Source organism: Podarcis muralis, chromosome 16, assembly GCF_964188315.1.
Source record: "Podarcis muralis chromosome 16, rPodMur119.hap1.1, whole genome shotgun sequence".
NCBI classification, from domain to species: Eukaryota; Metazoa; Chordata; class Lepidosauria; order Squamata; family Lacertidae; genus Podarcis; species Podarcis muralis.
This window is the reverse complement of record NC_135670.1, coordinates 21486145-21508797: the sequence shown is the minus strand read 5'-3', so window position 1 is coordinate 21508797 and position 22653 is coordinate 21486145. Positions and strand designations below refer to the sequence as shown.

Here is a 22653-nt window from a genome sequence, read left to right as displayed (position 1 = left end):
CATTCTGAATCCTATTGTTCTAGGACCAATCAGACTGCTGCCTTTTGGATCCTATTCAACTCAGTACATAACACGCCCCCTTCACATAAGAACATGAGAGCCTGCTGGATCAGGGCCTTTGGCTCATCTAGTCCAGCATCTTGTTCTCATGGTGGCCACCGGGATTCCCAAATGGGAAGCCTGCAAGCAGGAGCTATGGACAAGATCACTCTCTCCTCCTGCAGTTTCCAGCAACTGGTATCCAGAAGCCAACTGTGGAGGCAGAGCACAGCCATCATGGCTAGTAGACAGCCATGAATTTGCTCAGTCCTCCCTTAAAGCCGTCTAAGTTGGTGGCCACCACTGTCTCCTAGGGGAGCGAGTTCCACAGAGAAGGAAAAGTTCTGTTGTGGGAGCAGAGATCCTTGAGCCAATGGCAAGAGCAACTTTGGATACCGTAATATCCTAGCATATCGGAAGACATCAGATTTTATTCTAGCGTATCAATTCCAAATGGAATACGTACGCACACTTAAATATAGTTTTCCTATGATTACCATATAAAGATTTGCTGTCTATATAAAAAGCATCACTCTCCCAAAACAACAGGCTCTTATTCAGGAATATTTCAGTTGCTTTGTTAAACAATAAAAAGTCAAAAGAAGTTAATCAAGCAGGCTGTACCCACAGACAGCTGTTCTTTCCCTTCCTCCAGATTGATAAATATAAAAATAATAATCAAAACTTGCTTGTAAATGGGACCTACAGTGGAACCTTGGTTCTCGAATGCCTTGGTACTCGATCATTTCGGCTCCCGAATGGAAAATACCCATAAGTGTTCCAGTTTTTGAACGTTTTTTGGAAGCCGAACATCTGATGCGGCTGTCGGCTATTGTTTCCGGGGCGCCAGTGCCAATCAGAAACCGCACCTTGGTTTTCGAATGTTTTGGAAGTCGAACGGACTTCCAGAACAGATTATGTATGAGAACCAAGGTACCACTGTCCTGCTCCATGCTGCTTAAAGACACCATTTAAATTTCCCACAATGCCTCTGGTGTTGGGGTTCTCCAAGGCATTATGGGAAATTTAAATGACAGCTCCAAGCCAGCCATCGCACTGCCTCAACACAAGCCCAGCTTACCCTCTGCCAGCCCCACTTCGCACCAGAGATTTAAAGCACTATGAGCAGTTAGAAAGAAGGCTGATCGCCAAAGAATTGATGCTTTTGAATTATGGTGCTGGAGGAGACTCTTGAGAGTCCCATGGACTGCAAGAAGATCAAACCTGAAGGAAATCAGCCCTGAGTGCTCACTGGAAGGACAGATCCTGAAGCTGAGGCTCCAATACTTTGGCCACCTTATGAGAAGACAGGGCTCCCTGGAAAAGACTTTGATGTTGGGAAAGATGGAGGGCACAAGGAGAAGGGGACGACAGAGGACGAGATGGTTGGACAGTGTTCTTGAAGCTACCAGCATGAGTTTGACCAAACTGCGGGAGGCAGTGAAAGACAGGAGTGCCTGGCGTGCTCTGGTCCATGGGGTCACAAAGAGTCGGACACGACTAAACGAGTAAACAACAACAACAGAGCAGTTAGGGCTTCCCCCAAAGAATTCTGGGAGATGTAGTTTGTCAAAGACGCATTTCCCCCTCCCAGAGCTACCATTTCCAGAGTGGTTTAACAAGCAATCCCTCTTCCTAGGGAGCTCTTAAGTGGATGGTGTGAATGTGTCCTAAGTCTCACTTGTTGGCCTTGTTGAACTCAGCAGGGAGGACGATGGGGTCAGAAACAGGCTGGCTCCCCTTGTCCCTGGCTCTGGCACTCCCTACTGCTGCGCCTCCCACCCTTCTGCTTCATCAGTTCCAATGGTCATCAGCCAGCTTGGGTCAGGGAGTCCAGTAGATCCTAATCCTCAGACAGTCCTAATCCCCAAAGTCTGAATTCTCTCAAAATAATCCAGGAGAAATGAACTGAGATGGAAAAAATATGATAAGCACAAGGAAAGAATGCTTTTTCCCAGGCAGGGGCTTAATCACCTAAATTCAGAGCCCTCTCTTTACAGAAGGGTTCTCAAAAAGCCATCTAGTCTCAGTGAATTTGGGGGAAGGCTACAGCTCAGTGGTTAGAGCATCTGCTCTGCCTGTCTGAAATCCTGGAGAGACACTTCCGGTCAGTGTAGAGTCAACAGTAAGGAACTAGATCAGGGTTTCCCAAACTTGGGTCACCAGCTGTATTTTGGACTACAACTCCCATCATCCCTAGCTAGTAGGACCAGTGTTCAGGGATGATGGGAACTGTAGTCCAAAAAAATTAGCTGGCAACCCAAGTTTGGGAAACCCTGAACTAGATGGGCCAATGGTCCGGCTCAGTATAAGGATGCGTCCTATGATGACAAGGGAAGCACAGTAGTGCAGTGGTTAGAGCCAGTGCCGGATTTACGTATAAGCTAAACCAGCTATAGCTTAGGGCCCCACTCTCTTTTGTTGTTGTTGTTTAGTCGTTTAGTCGTGTCCAACTCTTTGTGACCCCATGGATCAGAGCACGCCAGGCACTCCTGTCTTCCACTGCCTCCCCCAGTTTGGTCAAACTCATGCTGGTAGCTTCGAGAACACTATCCAACCATCTTGTCCTCTGTCGTCCCCTTCTCCTTCCACCCTCCATCTTTCTCAACATCAGGGTCTTTTCCAGGGAGTTTTCTCTTTTCGTGAGGTGGCCAAAGTATTGGAGCCTCAGCTTCAGGATCTGTCCTTCCAGTGAGCACTCAGGGCTGATTTCCTTAAGAATGGAGAGGTTTGATCTTCTTGCAGTCCATGGGACTCTCAAGAGTCTCCTCCAGCACCATAATTCAAAAGCATCAATTCTTTGGTGATCAGCCTTCTTTATGGTCCCACTCTCTTGGGAGCCCCCAAAAAATAAAAGTAAATAAAACCTACATACAGCAACAGTGTTTTGTGTTTTGTAGGCTCCTATGATGTACATATTTTGTTATGTGCAAATGGCTTTAGATACCTATTAGGTCCATAAATTACCATAGAGCATATATTCAACACAAAAAACGGCGACAATTTGTTGTTGACAAAGGACAACTGGACCTATAAAGTACCCCATTACCTTCAGTAGCTTAGGGCTTCATCAAACCTAAATCCGGCCCTGGTTAGAGCACCTGCTTTGCACGCAGAGGGCTCCGGGTTCAATTTTCAGGAAGCTCTAGGGAAAACGCCCGGGTGTGGAACCCTGACTAACCGCTGCCGGTCCGTGCGGGCAATACCAAGCTGACTCAGAACGAAGGCAGCTTCCTGCGCGGGCTTGACGCCTAGGTTCAGCGGCCACAACCTTAAGCTCACCAAGTGCCGAAGTTTCCACTCAACTCACCTTGGGACGGGAGGCAGGCAGGCGGCCGGGCGAAGGGACGCGCACTCCGATCCTTCGCCATCGCGGGCCTGGGGCTCCCCCCTGGGGCCGTCGTGGGGACAGCGCGCCGGTCGCAGCGAGGGGGCCGTCTCTCCTCGGCGCTCCTCCTCCTCCGGCTGCATCAGCGGTTCACGTGGGACTTGGACGCGCCTCCGTCCTGGGCCGGTGGGGACGTCCCTTGATCCGGCCATGGCGCGACTTGCGCTCTTGCTGACCCTGATCCTGCCCAGTATCGCGCAGCAGGCCGCCCGGCCGCCTCCCTTCTTCCCCGCCGCCGGCTCGGAACCGACCCGCAGCTGTTCCGTGGTGCTGGACCCCGTCTCCGGACAGCTGGAGACCGTGACTGGCTGGGTCCCCGCGGCCGTCGCCTGGGCTAACCTGACCGAGGGCATCCGGGAGACCGGGTAGGTAGGCGGGCAGGCAGGTAGACGGGTGTCCGCCCGCTGCAGCGGGTCAAATCGGTCCCTGGGTCAAGGCTGCGGTCCTAGCCGGGTTTCCTTTATTGTTGGGACCACGCCCTGTTGGGCGTAGGTGGGCTTGCTTGCGAGTAAACAGGCTGCTTGCACTGCCTTGCAAGGCGCGCGTGTTGTGATGTGCAAACCCAGAGGAAGGCAGTAGGGTTTGCTTCTGAATAAACGCGCGTTGCAAGCGTCCGATTCTCGTGCACGTTTCTACCGGGTGCAAGCTCAAATGAACACCGGCTGTTTTTGTTTTATTGGAGGGGGTTACTTCCGAGTAAACGCGCAAAGGGGCCGCGTTGCAAAAGCGCGCAGACCCGGAGCAGGTGCAAAATGAAGGCAGTGGGGTTGAAGTTCGTGCGTGCCACACTGCGCTGCAAAAAGCGGTGCCCTCGGGGGCAGGAATCCAGGGCCGCGTTTGGTAAAAGGAGCAGGAAGGCGCCACTAACGCGAAAGGGTCGGGTTGCGACATTTCAAAGTAAACAGTCACAAGACTCAGAAGGGACTTAACATGAAGTCCAGAGTCTTAAGTAAGTTAGGTGCAGCATTTATTCAAAAGCAGGACGCAGCAGGGAGGAGTGCGGTCTGCTGACCACCAGTAGGATTACTGAGAAACTCGTATTGGGTATCCTGGCACACATTGCTTACCTCAAATTCGACACTACATACTGTACCAGCAAACACATACACACCCCATCTCCCTCCCTTCCCCTCGCAGAACTACCAATTCCCAGAATTCCCTGGGAAGATGGATTGAGTGCCAAACCATCTGGTTAAATTTCAGTACAGTGGACGCTCGGGTTTTGAACGTGATCTGTGTGGGAGGCACATTTGCAACCCGCCGCATCTGCGCATGCGTGGGTTGCGATTCAGTGTTTCTGCGCATGTGCAAAGCGTGATTTAGCGCTTCTGCGCATGCGTGACCGCCGAAACCCGGAAGCACCCGTTCCGGTACTTCGGGTTTTGGTGCGTCTGTAACCCAAAAAACCGCAACCTGAAGCATCTGTAACCCGTGTGCTGGAGGCCAAAGCGGGCACTGCACACCCCCCCCCTCTCTATTCAGGCAAGCAAGGGGCATGATCAGATTTCAAGGACACGTACCAGGCGGGCAAAACAAAACACTCCAGGAGGTTGTGAAGCAAATCTGGGGAGTGATGATGCAGCCGGGTATGACCTGGGGACAGTCCCAAGGGCCAGTTAAAGATTCCTGGAGGGCAGGATTTGGCTCCCCCAGGCCTGAAGTTCTTTCACACTAAAGTTCACATGATGGGTTTTTTTAAAAAAAATATATTTAAGAACTCATAATCCACCTGCTCTCAGCAGCCAGAAACACCATAACCAGACACTGGAGAGACCTGTCAGGAGTAAGCATGGACCAATGGTACTAAATAGTATGGGAAACAGCCGTACTAGAAAAATTAATTAATAAACTGAAACTGACACGGGGACAAACAGAAGAAGACGCCTTCACCCCGGTATGGCTCCCCTTTATCACATACACAGCCCAAAAGGACAATGACAATAATCCACCAACAGCATACAAATCAATATGGCTAACCTGATCCAAAACACACACACACCTCACTCACACACGAAAACAAAGATCACCACAGCCAATCACAAGCAAACAATCACACCCTAGGCCAACCCCAACCTCTCTCACCACCAAAGGAACACAAGTGAACAACACAAGCAACGCTGACACCAAACTCTACATACATTAAACATAATAGAAACACCGCCACCCAACCCCAACCCCATCCATCTTCCCTCTCTCCACCCCCCTTTCTTTTTTCTTTCTTTTTTCTTCTCCCCCTAATGCCTCAACAAATGAAACGGATTTGTAAAAATGTTACATGGAAGAAGAAAAAAAATACGAGGCACATGATGGGTCTTGAGTTTGCATTTGACTTTTCCACACTCAGCAAGCTTGACAGCTGATGACCCTGGGTCATGGAGGAGGGGAAACTTGACAGATGGATTCCTTTGCTGGTCTTCTCAATACTTTTTATTCTCTCTCTTTCTGTCTCACTTATAGATGGGCCTCCCTGGAACTAACCACCAATGAGAAGTATAATGACAGCCTCCAGGCCTACGCAGCAGGACTGGCGGAAGCAGCTGTGTCTCAGCAGGTAAGTGTTGGCGTACGGCCTCCACCCTCCACGTTTTCCAGCTTTATTGAAGACCCTTATCCCATCGCTTCAGCTCTCTCAGGAGAAAACCATTTGAGGCAAGCGTTAACCTAGAAATTCACCTTCCATGATGGCACTTATGGAGGGTGAATACAGATGCGGTGGTCTCTGAACACGTGCAGAGTGCTGGACCCAAAAGCCATTGTTACATGTTACCTGGAGCAGCAAGGAGCTACCCCCTGCTTGTTCTGGATTAACTTGAAAGATTGAGGAAGGGCTTCCAAACTCCCACCAAATATGGAAGGTTTTACTTGGGAGGATATTGAAATTAATATACCTAACTTAAGTTATAGGTCCCAATCCTGGCCATGAGGGTGAATTAAACATAGGAAGCTTACTCTGAGTCATACCACTCATCTATCCAGTTCAGTATTGTCTGCACTGACTGGCAGCAGCTCTCTAGGGTTTCAGATATTTCCTGTCCTACCTGGAGATGCCACTGGGGATTGAACCAGGCACCTTCTGCATGCAAAACAGATGTCCTACCGCTGAGCTACGGCCGCCTTTCGCTCTGGATCTAGCTCAGCCGCCTTAAATGTTTGTGCCTTTGCAGCTCATCTACATGCACTGGATGAACACGATGGTGGGCTACTGTGGGCCATTCAAGTACCAGACCAACTACTGCCAGAAGCTGAAGAAATACATTGAAGCCAACCTCGCCTGGATGATGCAGCTGATGGAGGCAGCGGACGATTCTGAATACTGGTACCAGGTGCGGCATTCTGTTCTGAGGCTGGGGTGCCACCCACATCGAACCTTTAAATTGATATCATTCTACTTTATAAACAGGCACGGCTTCCCCCAAAGCATCCTGGGAACTGTAGTTTGTTTTAGAGTGCTGAGAGTTGTTAGGAGATCCACACACCCACCCCGTTCCCCTCACTGGGCTTCAATTCCCATCATTTCCTGGGGATTGATTGTTAAACCACAATAAAGGGAAACGAAAACATGCCAGCAAAAGCGTGTCGGTTTGTGATACCGTTTTGCAGAAGCAGGCACTGTGTGATGAAAACCACGAATCAGAAAGAGGAGAGGGGGTTGAGTGGTGGTTTCAAGGCCCACTTTGTGGGTGGAACTGTGCAGTGAACTTTTAAACGACAAGCCAGATTTAAAAATGCAACTTAACTTTTACGAGGATATAATAGAAAGAGATGTGCTGTGTTTTTACAAACATTGTGTGTGACTACTGTATATCATAAGCACAAATGCCTCTTAAGAAACAGTAACTTACTAGGTTGCCAAATGCGCAAGTTGGCCCTAGTGCTTCTTTTTAGGGTTGCCAACCCACTAAAACTAGGTTTAAAGATATGATGATGATGATAATAATAATAATAATTTATTTATACCCCACCCATCTGGCTGGGTTTCCCCAGCCACTCTGGGCGGCTTCCAACAAAACACTAAAACACAATAACCTATTAAACATTAAAAGCTTCCCTAAACAGGGCTGCCTTTAGATGTTTTCTAAAAGTTTGGTAGTTATTTTGACATCTGGTGGGTACAAGGCGCGCATTTTAATTGTGACATTGGGAAGGCTCCAGTGGAGCTCATATGACATGCATACCACACAAATAACCCCAGAACTCAGAATGATTGTGCTCTTTGCACCTCTGAGCAAAAGTCCCTTTTTTGTATGCTTCAAGAGAAGAAAAGGTTCTATCAGCTACGTGAGGAGTCGTCTGGTCCTTCCAGTGCTGGAAAAACCAGTCGCTTAGCCACTAAAAAGCACATAGTATCCAGCTGCAGGGTCCCTCCTTCAAGTCCCAAGACACTGGGATATAACACCTTATAACATGAACATTAATGGTTGCTAATTTTGGTCTGTTTCGTCTTGTGCAATTGTTTGAATGAATTAATATTCAGTCTGCAAGCTGGCAGGTTCATTGCCTTCCATATGGCAGCGTAAGTGCTGTTAGCTCCCCCCCCCCCCCCCCCGATCCGAGGACCAAACTACGTCTCGGATTGTTTCTGGGCTGCTTTTAACTTTTGACTCTGTGAGTGATTCCTCTGTGTTCTCCATCAAAATGCCCAGGTACGCCTCGCCCTGCTGCAGCTGAAGGGCCTTGAGGATGGCTATAACGGCCGGGTGGCCTTCCCGATCGGCAAGTTCTCCATCGCACCCTTTGGCTTTCTGTAAGTCTGTGGTTCTTTTGCACATGTGAGAAAATGAAGGAGTGGGGACATTTCACGGGTGCCCGGATTCTGCACAGGACTGACAGTGACATATGATGTTTAAGCCTGGGGTCATCAACCTTTTTGGGCCCATATTTAAACTGTCCTGGGCACCGTGGACATATCACTAGTGTGCACACATGCACTCACGACAACTGCACGCAACACACCCGCACCACAGACACAAGTACACACATAAAGTCCTACCGCCATCGGCTACACTCCGTTTTGAGAGAAAAAGTTTTCGCTTTTTTAAAAAACAACAACCAGTTTGGAAGCCTAATTTTTTTTGACAAGTTGATTTTCGGGGAGACTGCAGCTGAGGAATATTTGAGTTTGTTCCTGTGTAATGTGTGACGTGTTTCTTTTTTGTTTCATTGGCTACGATGAATTTTAAGCCGCTATCCCTCATTAAGAAGCAGCTAGAGTGTAAGGAATGGAACTGTTTGGGTCTTTACCATAAGTTATTAGGGTTTAAGTCTTGTTTTTAAATGTATTTGCTGCTTTTGAGGTTTTTAACTTCTTTCTAATTATCTGACATGTAAATCTACTTGAGACAAGGGTTGAGAAAGGGGTTGGTAAATTAATTGTAGTAATTATTAATAATTATAATACAAGCATAGGTAAAAAGACATAGGAACATAGGTCAGTAGCCCATCTGACCTCTTCTTACTTCTTGTAGCCGAGTAATATTGTCTTCCATGTACATGGTTTTAACAGTGAGTCGGTAAGTGACTGTGGAGGCCAATTCTGAATCCACACGTCATTCCACTGTGGAGACATAGGTTTCTGGATGGGAGTTGATAATGGTGAGGGTTTGCCAAGCGTGCCTTCCTCTTAGCTCATTCCTCCCTTTCATCCTGAGTTTGAGTGTCTTCAAAGCCCATGACGCCTTCGATAAAGGCTGTTCTCCAACTGGAGCGCCCGCAGGCCAGTGTTTCCCAGTTGTCGGTGTTTATACTACATTTTTTTAGATTTGCCTTGAGAGAGTCTTTAAACCTCTTTTGTTGACCACCAGCATTACGCTTTCCATTTTTAAGTTCGGAATAGAGTAGTTGTTTTGGAAGACGATCATCAGGCATCCACACAACATGACCATCTGACCTAGCTTCCTGTTCTCACTGTGGCCAACCAGATGCCCCATTGGGAAGCCTGTAAGCAGGATTTGTGCAACTGCATCCCTCCCTACTTAACAATTCCCAGTACAGTGGTACCGGTTTAAGAACAGCTTAGTTTATGAACAACTTGGATTAAGAGCGCTGCAAACCTGGAAGTAGGTGTTTTGGTTTGTGAACTTTGCCTTGGAAGTAGAACATGTGCCGCTTCCTGTTGAGTGTGTTCCATTGGTAAATTGAGTCCCCTGCCACTATGGGAAAGCACGCCTTGGTTTAAGAACGGACTTCCGGAACGGATTAAATTCGTAAACCAAGGTGCCACTGTATTTGGGTGTTGTTGGACTACAACTCCCATCATCCCTGGCCATCCCTGGCCAAATACTACCGTATTTTTTGCTCTATAGGACGCACCCAACCATAGGACGCACCTTGTTTTAGAAGGGGAGAACAAGAGAAAAAAAAAATCTCCCCCTCTCTGCTCAGCGCCCCTTCAGCAAAGCGGGAGGAGAAGCGGAGCCCCTTCCATTTTTCCTCCCACTTCGCTGAAGGGGTGCTGTGCAGCTCTCCCTCTCTGCTGAAGCCAGGAGAGTCTTGCTCTTTAGCAAAAGGAATAAGCCTCCGGAGCGCAGCGGGAGCTCCCGCTGCGCTCCGGAGGCTTCAGGCGGCTATCCCTGAAGCCTGGAGAGCGAGAGGGGTCTGTGCGCACCGGCCCCTCTCGCTCTCCAGGCTTCAGCGAAAGCAATGCGAAGCCTCCGGAGTGCAGAGGGAGCGCTCCCTCTGCGCTTTGGAGGCTTTGCGTTGCTATCGCTGAAGTGAAGGAGCCTGCATTCGCTCCATAGGACGCACACACATTTCCCCTTAATTTTTGGAGGGGAAAAAGTGCGTCCTATAGAGCGAAAAATACGGTACCCTGCTGGATGAGAACAAAGGCCCATCTATTCCAGAATCCAGGTCTCTTCAGCCCCTTTTCCCAAGATCCTCTGCAGCACACAGGAATTTCGTGCCTTGGCTGATGCGCTGTTGTTCCCCTCCCAATACTGCACTTTAATCTTAAAAGAATATAAGAAAACCCTTGCTGCATCAGGCCAAAAGGACCATCTGCTCCAGCACCCTGTTTTTTACGGATGCCCCAATGGGAAAGCCCAAAAGCAGCACATGAACACACCAACAACTCCTTGCTTGTGGTTCCCAGCAACCAGCATTCAGGGACATTTACTGCCTCTGGCTGTAGAGATAGGAAAGCATTGCCTCCCTGGTGTGAGCCAGAGGAGTTTTGTGAGCTGCAGTCACTTGGGCTGAGGGTTGTGTGTTGGGCTCATAGCTTATCTGTCCTAAGATAAGCAGGCAAGCTTGCTGCAGACACCACAGAGTCCGAGGGGAACTCCTCTAACTTCCCCCACAAATGCAAAGGTTTCCAGGAATCTTGAGCCTGCATCAACAGCCAGGTCAGACTGGGGTTGGGCAGCTGTGTAGCAAAAGCTTTTTTAACCCCCGGGAGGCAGAGTGAGGTGGAGGTCAGGTAAAGCTCCCAGGAGGCAAGCAAAGTTGAGCAACGAATTCCCCTTTCTAAGATCCCTGCCTAAGCTTTAAAATACAGTGGTACCTCGGGTTAAGTACTTAATTCGTTCCGGAGGACCGTTCTTAACCTGAAACTGTTCTTAACCTGAAGCACCACTTTAGCTAATGGGGCCTCCCGCTGCTGCCCTGCCGCTGGAGCACAATTTCTGTTCTCATCCTGAAGCAAAGTTCTTAACCTGAAGCACTATTTATGGGTTAGTGGAGTCTGTAACTTGAAGCGTATGTAACCTGAGGTACCACTGTACACGGTTCGAGTGTTGGATGCCCCACCTTAATAATAATCCCTCCTGGAAGAGGCAATGATGGCAACCAACTTGGATAGCTTTAAAAAAGGATTTAACCTGCCCTCAGGTCTTATGGTAAAAGGCAGGTAAGAAATCTAATACATAATCAACACCCTACTTTGGAACTCCTTGCATATTGACATAAGGCAGGCATGTTCATTTTCGGCACCTGTTTAGTTCATCCTATGCAGATGAGTGGAATGTTGACACGTGATTTAGTCTGGTTTTTAGCTTATCGTTGGTTTTAATTATCTTTTTGAATTCTTAAAAAAAATGATTTTTTTATTCTTTTGGAAAACACATTGAGGTTTTTTTTTGTTTTTTTTTTACAATCAAACAGCATGTACATTTTGTGAAATAAATAACAACTAAAATCATCCTCATGTGAATCACCTCTGCTAGTTTGTTCCAGCTCGGGGGTGATTTGGAAGATCTAGAATCGGCCTTCAACAAATCTGGAAGCCACCGGGTCCTTGGCTCTGGGTCCTGCTCGGCATTCATCAAGCTGTTGCCTGGCAACCAGGACCTCCTTGTCTCCCACGACACCTGGAATACGTACCAGTCCATGCTACGCATCCTCAAGAAGTATACTTTGCCATTCCGGACTTCAGCCCGCAGTGAGTAGCAGGAAAAGGATGTGGGGTGGAGCACAAATTTTTTCCTTTATTTCCCCCCAAAAAAACTAGGTGCGTCCTATGGGACAGAGCATCCTATGGGACGAAAAATACGGTAATTTATCATTTAATAGCTATATCCCACACCTCTTTATACCATTCTTCCATTTTATATTCTACTTGCCCCTATCACTTCCTAGCTATCATAATTCATGCAGCTGTCAATAAATTCGTAAGCAAGTCCTTCACAGCCTGCGAACCTTCCACCCCATTGTAAATTGATAATAATGCTATCTCTGGACTTTCGGTCCAGCTTTAACCCAGTGATTTCGGTTATCTCCTTTAACACCCTTTGCCAGAAAAATTGTACATATTTACACCCCCACCACATGTGAACATAATTCCTGGTTTTCTGGCATCCCCTCCAACATAACGCCAAATATTCCTTGTTTATTTGATTTAATCCGACTGGTGTTAAATACTGTTACAAGAAAAAACTGCTCCTTTCCCCTTATGGGGTATCTATGAGCCTATATAGAGTCCTTAAGTACCGTATTTTTCGCTCTATAACACGCACCTGACCATAACACGCACATCGTTTTTAGAGGAGGAAAACAAGGGAAAAAATTCTGAATGAAACAGTGGATGTATCATTTTTGTGCTTCATGCTGTGGCCACAGACATGTGATCTGATGGTGAATTTGGGGTAGCTCAATGCAAAGATCCTGAGGATCCATGTGAATCCATGCTTTTAAACCACATTTTTGCACCATTGCAGCCCCAGGCAACAGTGGGTGTGTGATTTTTGGGAGGCAGGCTGCTATGTGATCTGATGGTGAATTTGGGGTGGCCCAATGCAAAGATCCTGAGGATCCATGTGGATCCATGCTTTTTAACGACATTTTTGCACCATTGCAGCCCCAGGCAACAGTGGGTGTGTGATTTTTGGGGGGCAGGCTGCTATGTGATCTGATGGTGAATTTGGGGTGGCCCAATGCAAAGATCCTGAGGATCCATGTGGACCCATGCTTTTTAACCACGTTTTTGCACCATTGCAGCCCCAGGCAACAGTGGGTGTGTGATTTTTGGGGGGCAGGCTGCTATGTGATCTGATGGTGAATTTGGGGTGGCCCAATGCAAAGATCCTGAGGATCCATGTGGATCCATGCTTTTTAACGACATTTTTGCACCATTGCAGCCCCAGGCAACAGTGGGTGGGTGATTTTTGGGGGGCAGGCTGCTATGTGATCTGATGGTGAATTTGGGGTGGCCCAATGCAAAGATTCTGAGGATCCATGTGGATCCATGCTTTTTAACGACATTTTTGCACCATTGCAGCCCCAGGCAACAGTGGGTGTGTGATTTTTGGGGGGCAGGCTGCTATGTGATCTGATGGTGAATTTGGGGTGGCCCAATGCAAAGATCCTGAGGATCCATGTGGACCCATGCTTTTTAACCACGTTTTTGCACCATTGCAGCCCCAGGCAACAGTGGGTGTGTGATTTTTGGGGGCCAGGCTGCTATGTGATCTGATGGTGAATTTGGGGTGGCCCAATGCAAAGATCCTGAGGATCCATGTGGATCCATGCTTTGTAACTACATTTTAAGTGGGGAGTGAAGGAAAAACACAGAAGGGACAAGAGAGCGGTGTGCAGAGAAGCAGCTGGCTAAGAAAGCAGGAGAGAGATTTTACGGGAGGGAGGAAAGAAAGGCAAAAGTTTCCACAAACCGAAGCCAGCTTTCTCTCTCCTCCTGCATGTTTTCTGGCTGCCTGCGAGGAGCACGGAGAGGAATTAGAAGGAAAGACCTCTGCTTTCTCCTCTGCTTGCCTGGAGGGGAGGGGATTTGCCTGCTCTTTGTTCAGTTTGAGCAAACACAGCAACGAAACAGAGGAGGGTGGGCAGTAAGACCCTGAGGCAGAATGCAGGAAAGCAACCACTTCCTCTTTTCAGGTTTCCCTCTCCGACACAACGCACGGTTGATTTTTGCTGATTTTTGTTCCTGCGCTCCCCTAATCGGCTCCAGGGACCCCCCCACATTCGCTCCATAACACGCACAGACATTTCCCCTTCCTTTTTAGGAGAAAAAATCTGCGTGTAATAGAGAGAGAAATACGGTAGATATCTCTATCAGTAGGAGAAAATAACAGAGGCCAACCAGAGAATATTGAGAAGCAAAGCAGCTAATAAGCCTGATCTTTATTAAACTGTTGCAACAGGGTCCCCCACTCACCCCATGCAGGGAGGGAGGAGACGAACCCCGAACAATGGTGTGCAAGCCCTTATATACACTTGAAATTACCTACCCTGTAGCTCTAGACCAGCCCCCAAAACATCATACATACATCACAGGAGACAGTCTCCAACTAAAATCCTGTTTGTCAGGATACCTGATAATGGCCACTGATTGCTCCACCTGGGCAGCCTGGCCATTCTTTTGTGATGGTAAATACTCAGTTCCTGAATCCAAGTCACAGGCTCACCCTATTCATATACAAATACACCCTTAAGACAGGTTTTGCCAGCAAAGAGACAACGGGGAGGTTTTTCCCAGTTGCCTCCCGTACTGCAGAGGAATATTTGAGGTCACTGGGGAAGTCAAAACGGCTTCAGGATTGCTCTCTTGTACTATTTCAGACATGTGGTTTATCTACTTATGTATGTGTTTGCCATGTACATTTATGAACGTTTATTTTCTATTTGGGACCTTAGAATTCTTATAACAATACCATCTCCAAACTAATTTATAGTGATTTTCTTTTATTCTTATAAGAATCGAAGGTCTTTACTGAAGTGGGGATGGGGGCGGTGTCTGTTGCCAGGGAAGCGCTGACGACTGCTTGCAATTGGGCTCCCCAGGTGACAGCTTGATCCCCGGGTACGTCCAGTCTTTCTCCTCCTACCCGGGCGCCATCTTCTCTGGCGATGACTTCTACATCTTGAGTAGTGGCTTGGTGAGTGGCCCCTGTCTCTTCCACTGCTGTCCTAGATAAAGAGTTGCTTGACCTACAGCTAGCATGAAGAACCTTCCTCTGCTGCAGATGTCATCCGAGATGGGTTCAAACTGGAACCTCAAGAGACTTGGCTAAATATAGCTAGTAGCATGCAGAATAGTAGGTCCTGCACTCCGACCTGGTGGGATGCTCTGTCCCATGAGACTAGGGCCCTTCAGGATTTAACCGCCTTCCGTCGGGCCTGTAAGACAGAGCTATTCCGCCTGGCCTTTAATTTGAATTCAGCCTGATCTTTTATTTCCCTTCTCTTCCCTCCCCCTCCCCTTTTATGAAGATTACCGGGTCTGAGACCCCACAGCTAATTCTCCCCTGGCCTCCTCGCTGGCCCAAGTAGGACTAATTCAGCCAGCTAGCCCTGGTGATTATCTAATGCTTATTAGATGGATTTTCCCTAAATTGATTTCTGAACTTTGAGTTTTATTGTTATTAATGTTTTTATACTGTATTGTATGCTGCTTTTACAATTAAGTGTTTTAAATTTGTTGTTAGCAGCCCTGAGCCCGGTTTTTAAACCAGGAAGGACGGGGTACAAATAAAATATTATTTATTTTTATTATTATTATTATTATTATTATTATTATTATTAGGTCCTGCACTCAGGCCAAACACGATTCAGTAGGAATATAAAATATCTATTGATTCAGGCCTTTGGTCTATCTAGCTCAGTATTGTCTACACAGACTGGCAGCAGCTTTCCAGGATTTCAGAGAGGGAGTCTTTTTCCAGCCCAATGCTAGAGATTGAGCCAGGGGCACAATCCCCACTTCCAGATCCAATTGCAGAGTTGGAAGGGACCCTGAGGATCATTTCGTCCGACCCCCTGCAATGCAGGAATATGCAGCTGCCCCATACGGGGATCAAACCTGCAACCCTGGCATTATCAGCACTATGCTTTAACCAACTGAGCTATCATTTGCCCTGTTGAAGGACACAGAGGTTGCCTTGATGGCCTTTGAAAATTTCTCCTGTTTGGGAAAACATCAAGCAAATTGCTTTATTTCTGCGCTTTTGGAAATAACTGAAGTCCTGCAGATAATCTCATAGGAACACAGGAAACTGTATTGTACGGGGTCAGACCCATCAGTCCATTTGGTTCAGTATTGTCAACACATTGACTGGCAGTGGCTCTCCAGGGTTTCGGACAGGGCCTTCTCTCGGCCTTATTTGGAGATGCCATAGGGCAGCCTTTCTCACTTTGGGTCCCAAGGTGTTGTTGGCCTACAACTCCCATCATTCCTAGTTCGCAGGACCAGTGGTCAGGGATGATGGGAGTTGTAGTCCAACAACATCTGGGGAGGTTGAGAAATGCTGACGTAAGGGTTGAACCTGGCACCTTCTGCATGCAAAGCAGGTGTCCTCCCACTGAACTTTGCATCTGGGAACCCTCCATCAGACATCTTGGGGTTCCCAGATGCAAGGCTTGCTCAGGGCTTTTTCCTCTGCAGGTATCTCTGGAAACCACCATTGGTAACAGCAACAGCAGCCTGTGGACGTTCATCCAGCCTGAGGAGAGCGTCTTAGAGTGGCTGCGCAACATCGTGGCGAACCGGCTGGCAACAAGTGGGATGGAGTGGGCGGCCATTTTCCAGAAGTTCAACAGCGGCACGTGAGTGGAGGAGCCGTAGCTCCATAGGTAGAGCACAGGTCCTGCATGCAGAAGGTCCCGGGTTCAAGCCCCAATGGCGTCTCCAGTTTTATGGGATCAGGTAGAAACTGGCGTTGTTAAAGTTGCGAAACAACGAAGCATGGGATGGAGCAATGGAGATATTTCTGAAACCACAATGGGATATCAGCTCCACCCAAGGCGTGATGGAGAACAGCAACAACCGGGGGAAAGAGAGACATAACATTTTACAAGGACAGGGAGAAACACCACGGACAGAATAATTGCCACACACAGGAAGAACAAGGATAGAGTCTTGTGTTTCTATAAATCATTTAATGTGTCAACACGAATAGAAGTTATTAATATTGCAGTTGTTGCATAGGGGATTATTATTTTGACCAGATTGTAATTGAAAATAATAAGATTTTGGAATGCAGAATAAATAAAAACATCAAACCATCAATTCTAGCATGCGGTGGGGGGGGGCACCTAAATTATATAATTTGGTATTTGAATGATGGGTATTAGTAATTGTATTATAATTTGGAATTGTAATGAGGCTATCGGACAATAATTGAAAATTAATAAAAAATATTATAAGAAAAAGAGAGAAGAAGCTGGTGGGCATAGCTTTTTGCTGCCCGGAATCCAGTTAAACTATAGGAAATGAAGCAAGATGGACAAATCTTGCTCACACGTGTTTCATCTTTAAAATCTTTACAACAATCCTGCAAGGTAGACTAGTGCTGTTATCCCTGTTTGCAGATAGAAGGTGTGGATTAGGCTGAGAAGGAGTAGTTTGATTCAGGCAACTTTCTAGGCAACTTTCACACCACTCTTAATTCAAAAAGCACTGTGCATGCTAGGCACTCACCTGTTCTGCTTCTTTGCCACAGGTACAATAACCAATGGATGATCGTGGATTACAAATCTTTTGTCCCAGGGAAGGCCAGCCTCCAAAAGGGTGTCCTCACGGTGCTGGAGCAGATCCCGTAAGTGCTCCAAATTGTACCTTGTTGGACAAGCAGGGATGCCCAGCTTCGCCCTCATCTCCACACACCTTTAAATATTGCGCTTTCCCTGCTTAATAGCGGCCAGGTTCACATGTAACACTGAGCCCAGCATCCTGGCTTACTGAGCTAAGATTAGTGCAAGCAGCTGTGAACCAAGAAACTATATTATTATTAGCCTTGCATCGATTTTATAGCCCACACTTTGTCACAAAGCGGAGGAGAAAAACCATAGCTCAGTGGCGGAGCGGAGCCTCTGCTTTGAATGCAGAAGGTTTCAATTCCCAGGACCTCCAGACCTGCTGCCTGAAACCTTGCCTGTCAATAGACAATACTGAACTAGATGAATCAGTGGTCTGACTTAGTATAGCTCAGTGGGCGAACATCTGCTTTGCCCCCTAGTTGAATTCCAGGTATGGCTAGGGGGAAAAACACTGGCTGAAGCCCAGGAGAGCTGTTGCCAGTCAGGGCAGACAGGTAAAGGTAAAGGACCCCTGGGCGGTTAAGTCCAGTCAAAGGCGACTATGGGGTTGTGGTGCTCATCTCGCTTTCAGGCCGAGGGAGCCAGTGTTTGTCCACAGACAGCTTTCTGGGTCATGTGGCCAGCATGACTAAACCGCTTCTGCCACAACGGGACACCGTGATGGAAACCAGAGCACATGGAAATGCTGTTTACCTTCCCGCTGGAGCAGTACCTATTTTCTACTTGCACTGGCGTGCTTTCGAACTGCTAGGTTGGCAGGAGCTGGGACAGAGCGACAGGAGCTCACCCTGTTGCAGGGATTTGAACCGCCAACCTTCTGATTGGCAGGCCCAAGAGGCTCAGTGGTTTAGACCGTGTCCCTCAGGGCAGACAATACTGAACTAGATAGGGCAGTCGTTTGATTCACTCTTATTAGACAATTTACTATTTAATTCAGCTATTTAATTCGGCACTAGCTCAACAGTTCCAGCACTTGCTTTGCACTCAGACAGCCTTAGGTCAATCCCTAGGGGGGTCTCCAGATAGGCGAGACCCCGTGCCTGAAATCCTGGAGGGCAGCTGCCTGTTATTGCAGGCAATACTGAACTGGATGCACCAGTGATTTGATTTGGTATAAGGCAGCTTCCCACGGCACCTGGGAGGAGATGAGAGCTTTGCAGGATATTCCCAGCACTGAGACTTGAGTGCCTGAATTTCCCCCGACCTCAAAATAACAATATTTCCATCTCTCCAGGGGGATGGTGGTTTTTGACGACAAGACTGAACTGCTCTACCAAGAAGGCTACTGGGCGAGCTACAATGTGCCGTAAGGATTTCATTTCATTTTCATTTCACTTTTATTTAGTATACCACCTTTCTCTGTTGCTACACATGATGCAGTTTATAGCAGCAAAATATACAACAAAGAACGCACACCTTATCATCCGATCCAATACAAAAAGTCATAATGAAACATAACTTTAAAATGGATCGACTTATATCAAACAAAATAATATTCAATAATCTGTTAGAATGTAATAGCACACAATAAAATTAACTCTCAAAATATCAGCAGATCATAATTACTGTATTTTTTGCTCTATAAGACTCACTTTTTCCCTCCTAAAAAGTAAGGGGAAATGTGTGTGGGTCTTATGGAGCGAATGCAGGCTGTGCAGCTATCACAGAAGCCAGAACAGCAAGAGGGATTGCTGCTTTCACTGCGCAGCGATCCCTCTTGCTGTTCTGGCTTCTGAGATTCAGAATTTTTTTTTTCTTGTTTTCCTCCTCCAAAAACTAGGTGCATCTTGTGGTCTGGTGCGTTTTATAGAGCAAAAAATACGGTAAATAGAAATTAACTCTTAGCAATAAATAATTGCTAAACTACGATTGATAAAAACAACTGCATGTCACAGTGCATAAAAGACCACCATACATACATGCAAAACCATGTTTCTCTTTGCCTCTCACTAACCTGGCTCCTTCCACTTTCCGATCTCTGTCTTGCTCCCTTGGGAGGCAAAAGGCAGCTGTGGTCCTGGGCTGGGGGCTACGAGAATCAGTGACATAGCATGGCATCACTCTGAATCCAAGCAGAGTGGACTTCTGAGATCTTTTGAAATTGCAACAGAGACTCTCGCACAGACCACAGCAATCTACTGGGTGTGTAAGGGATGAGGCAGTCTCTCAAGTAACCTGGTCCTAAGCTGTATGGGGGCTTTTACATTCGTGCCAGCCCCTTTAACTTGGCCCGGTATCTGATTGACAGCCAGGACAAATCCCACGAGCAAGGGGTTATATGCTGGCTGAAAGCTTTGCCTTGCAATTTATCCTGCCGCTGAGAAACCTTCCTTCAGGATTGAGCCGTGGATTGAGGATTGAGCCGTGATCTAGGCCCACAACAGCCAATGTGTTATAGTGCCAAACTAGGACCTGGAGAAACCTGAATTCAGATCCCCACTCGGCACTGAAGCTCACTGGGTGACCTGGGGCCAGTTGCTTCCTCTGTCAGCCTAACCTACCTCGCAGGGTTGTTGTGAGAATTAAATGGGGAGGAGGAGAACTGTGTGTGCCACCTTGAACTCCTTAGATGAAAGATAGGCTGTAAATGCAACAAATAAAGAATAGACTCCCCTCCAGCCCCCTAACATTGCTCAATGGCTTTTTCTCCACACCCAGGTATTTTAAAGAAATCTTCAATACCAGCGGCATTCCTCAGCTGGTTCAGAAATATGGCGACTGGTTCACCTATGAGAAGAACCCCCGAGCCCAGATTTTCCGGCGCAACCAGACGCTGGTCCGGGACATGGGCTCGATGATCCAGCTCATGAGGTAAGACGTCATGCTGCCCCCTGCAGGCTGGGAGTTGCATGAACAAATAATGGATACTACACCACTGTCTCCTTGCTGTTGAAATGGGGTTAGGGTACAAGCTGGAGAGCACGTTTTTTCGAGCAAGGCATGAATTGGAGAAAACGTTGACTTAGAAATTGGATTGGGTGTTCACCGGCTCATGTGAAACTCTGTCCCTGGTTGGGATGGAGAAGATCTTTGCTCACTTTGCACTGTAAAGTGAATCCATTTAATTTGTCAGTCCCAGGCTTATTTGCAAATCAAATCACAGCCATTGGTTGGATTGCCCAAATCTTCTATTATTATTATTATTATTATTACTACTATTTATTTATTTATTTATTTATATCAATATTATTGCCATTGCTACTGTTATTGCTGTTGTTATTATTGCTGTTGCTGTTACACTTAAATTTATTAATCGCCTTCTATACCACCATCTCAACATGATTTTCATATAAAATAATTGGAAACAAAAACACATGAAAACATATTTAAAACAAGACTAAAACCATAACGATTGAACCTTCATGGTAAAGGCCCATTTATCCAGCTGGGAAAGCCTGTCGGAAGAAGAATAATAAACCAACTATTTCCCGAAAGTGCAGATTGTGGGGTAGTATTGTGACAGGAATACTATTCCACAGAACAGGGGCAGCCATACTAAAAGCCCCGCTCCGAGTTACTGCAGTGCAGTTTCAGGTTGTTGTTTTTTTAAGTGCCTTTATCAGGAAAAAGCAGACAAACGTATATTTTGGAAGAGGCGAAAGGCATTGAAAACATGTGGAAATGTATATTTAAAATGCATTCAAAATGAATGCTTTAGGAGCCACAGGAAACTGCCTTATACAGTGGTACCTCGGGTTAAGTACTTAATTCATTCTGGAGGTCTGTTCTTAACCTGAAACTGTTCTTAACCTGAAGCACCACTTTAGCTAATGGGGCCTCCTGCTGCCGCCGCGCCGCCGGAGCACAATTTCTGTTCTTATCCTGAAGCAAAGTTCTTAACCCGAGGTACCACTGTATGAGTCAGACCATTGCTCTATCTAGCTCAGTATTCTCTGCTAGATTTTGGTCTGCTCTCCAGGGTTTTGGACAAAGGACATTCCCAGCTATAGCCAGCAATACCAGGGATTGAACTCAGGACCTTTTGCATGCAAAGCAGGTGCTCTGTCACTGAGCTACAGCCCTTTGCCTTTGGGTCAAAGTTCATATATTCAAATTCAAATTTCGCATGCATTTTTCTGTCTTTTTAAATTGGGAAAAATGGGAGCGGAGGGGCCTGTGATGGAGTGCATGTGAAACTGACACAGAATGGAAATTGACCCAATCCACCCACCCCTAACTCCTTTGGCTCAGATGCCGAAAAGGTAATCCTCTCCCAATATTATACTAGTTCGTATACGGATCCACGCCGGGTCTCTCTGCTGTAGCAGCTTCTTAGTTTGCTCTTCCCAGTCCACACAAGTGTTTCCCCCAACAAAGATGGGGGGTTTCACCCAGAAGCTCATCCAGTGGCAGAGCAAGAATGTGGGAGAGTGCAGCTCCAGGAAATGTTCAGAGCAGGAGCAGTCCTGTCATTTTTTTTGCTGGAACGCCAGGATAATTGATGACTCCTCCTTACTCTGTCAACTGAAGGAGATGATGAGAACAAGCAATACAATCAAGTAGAGGCTGGGTACTTCTTTCCTTTTCTTGCACAGGGTTCCCGCTTCATGCTAGTGGTATATAGATGGTCACCCTTCTTTACAAGATGGCTTGCGTTTCCAATTAAAAGCAAAAGGTTGCGTTTCAGTGGGCCGAAAACCTTTTGTGTTTTGCACTGTGTTTTGCAAGTTAAGTATCTTCCAAAACCATCCAGGCCATAGGCTGATCCTAATGAATTCGGTATAATTCCACCTGCTCCATCTCCTTTGGAGCTCTATGTGTGTATATGGACCAACATAGTGGCCAATGTTTTTGGACTCTCCTTGGGTGAGTAGCTAAGAGGACCATCACAGTGAGCCCTTGCATTTCTGTATCTCTCACTACACCATAGCTTGAAGCCCTGACTGTTCTGTCCCCATTCACATCCTCCCTGTGCTCTCCGTGCAGGTACAACAACTTCCCGAAGGACCCACTGTCCCGGTGCCAAGGCTGTGATCCGCCACAGAATGGCGAAAACGCCATTGCCGCCCGCTCAGATCTGAACCCTGCTAATGGCACCTACCCCTTTGGGGCCCTGCGTCAGAGGCCACATGGAGGCACTGATATGAAGGTATGGGGTTATGAATATCATAATATCAAAAGAGCCTGTTGGATCAGGCCGATAGTTCCATCTAGTCAAGCATCCTCTTCTCACAGTTGGCCTAGAAATTTTTGATTTTAATCATGTTTCAATATTAATTACACTTAACGTTGATGATGAT

The 22653-nt window shown here is 47.0% G+C and overlaps 1 protein-coding gene across 2 annotated transcripts in view; it reads left to right on the top strand.

Annotated features, from left to right (window-relative positions):
- The first annotated feature begins 3253 nt into the window (after positions 1-3253).
- The window catches only part of LOC114587151 (serine dehydratase-like), a 78173-nt gene continuing 58773 nt past the window's right edge, over positions 3254-22653 (top strand). Inside the window, exons 1-11 of one of the 2 annotated variants that reach the window (XM_028711113.2) lie at positions 3254-3792; positions 5885-5978; positions 6592-6750; positions 8071-8171; positions 11590-11804; positions 14660-14754; positions 16260-16420; positions 17317-17412; positions 18648-18719; positions 20072-20224; positions 22340-22502. In XM_028711113.2, coding sequence (XP_028566946.2) covers positions 3578-3792; positions 5885-5978; positions 6592-6750; positions 8071-8171; positions 11590-11804; positions 14660-14754; positions 16260-16420; positions 17317-17412; positions 18648-18719; positions 20072-20224; positions 22340-22502 — 1524 coding nt within the window. In that variant the 5' untranslated portion in view covers positions 3254-3577. The remainder of the gene's footprint in view (positions 3793-5884; positions 5979-6591; positions 6751-8070; positions 8172-11589; positions 11805-14659; positions 14755-16259; positions 16421-17316; positions 17413-18647; positions 18720-20071; positions 20225-22339; positions 22503-22653) is intronic. The other variant, XM_028711114.2, reaches the window with a different exon arrangement.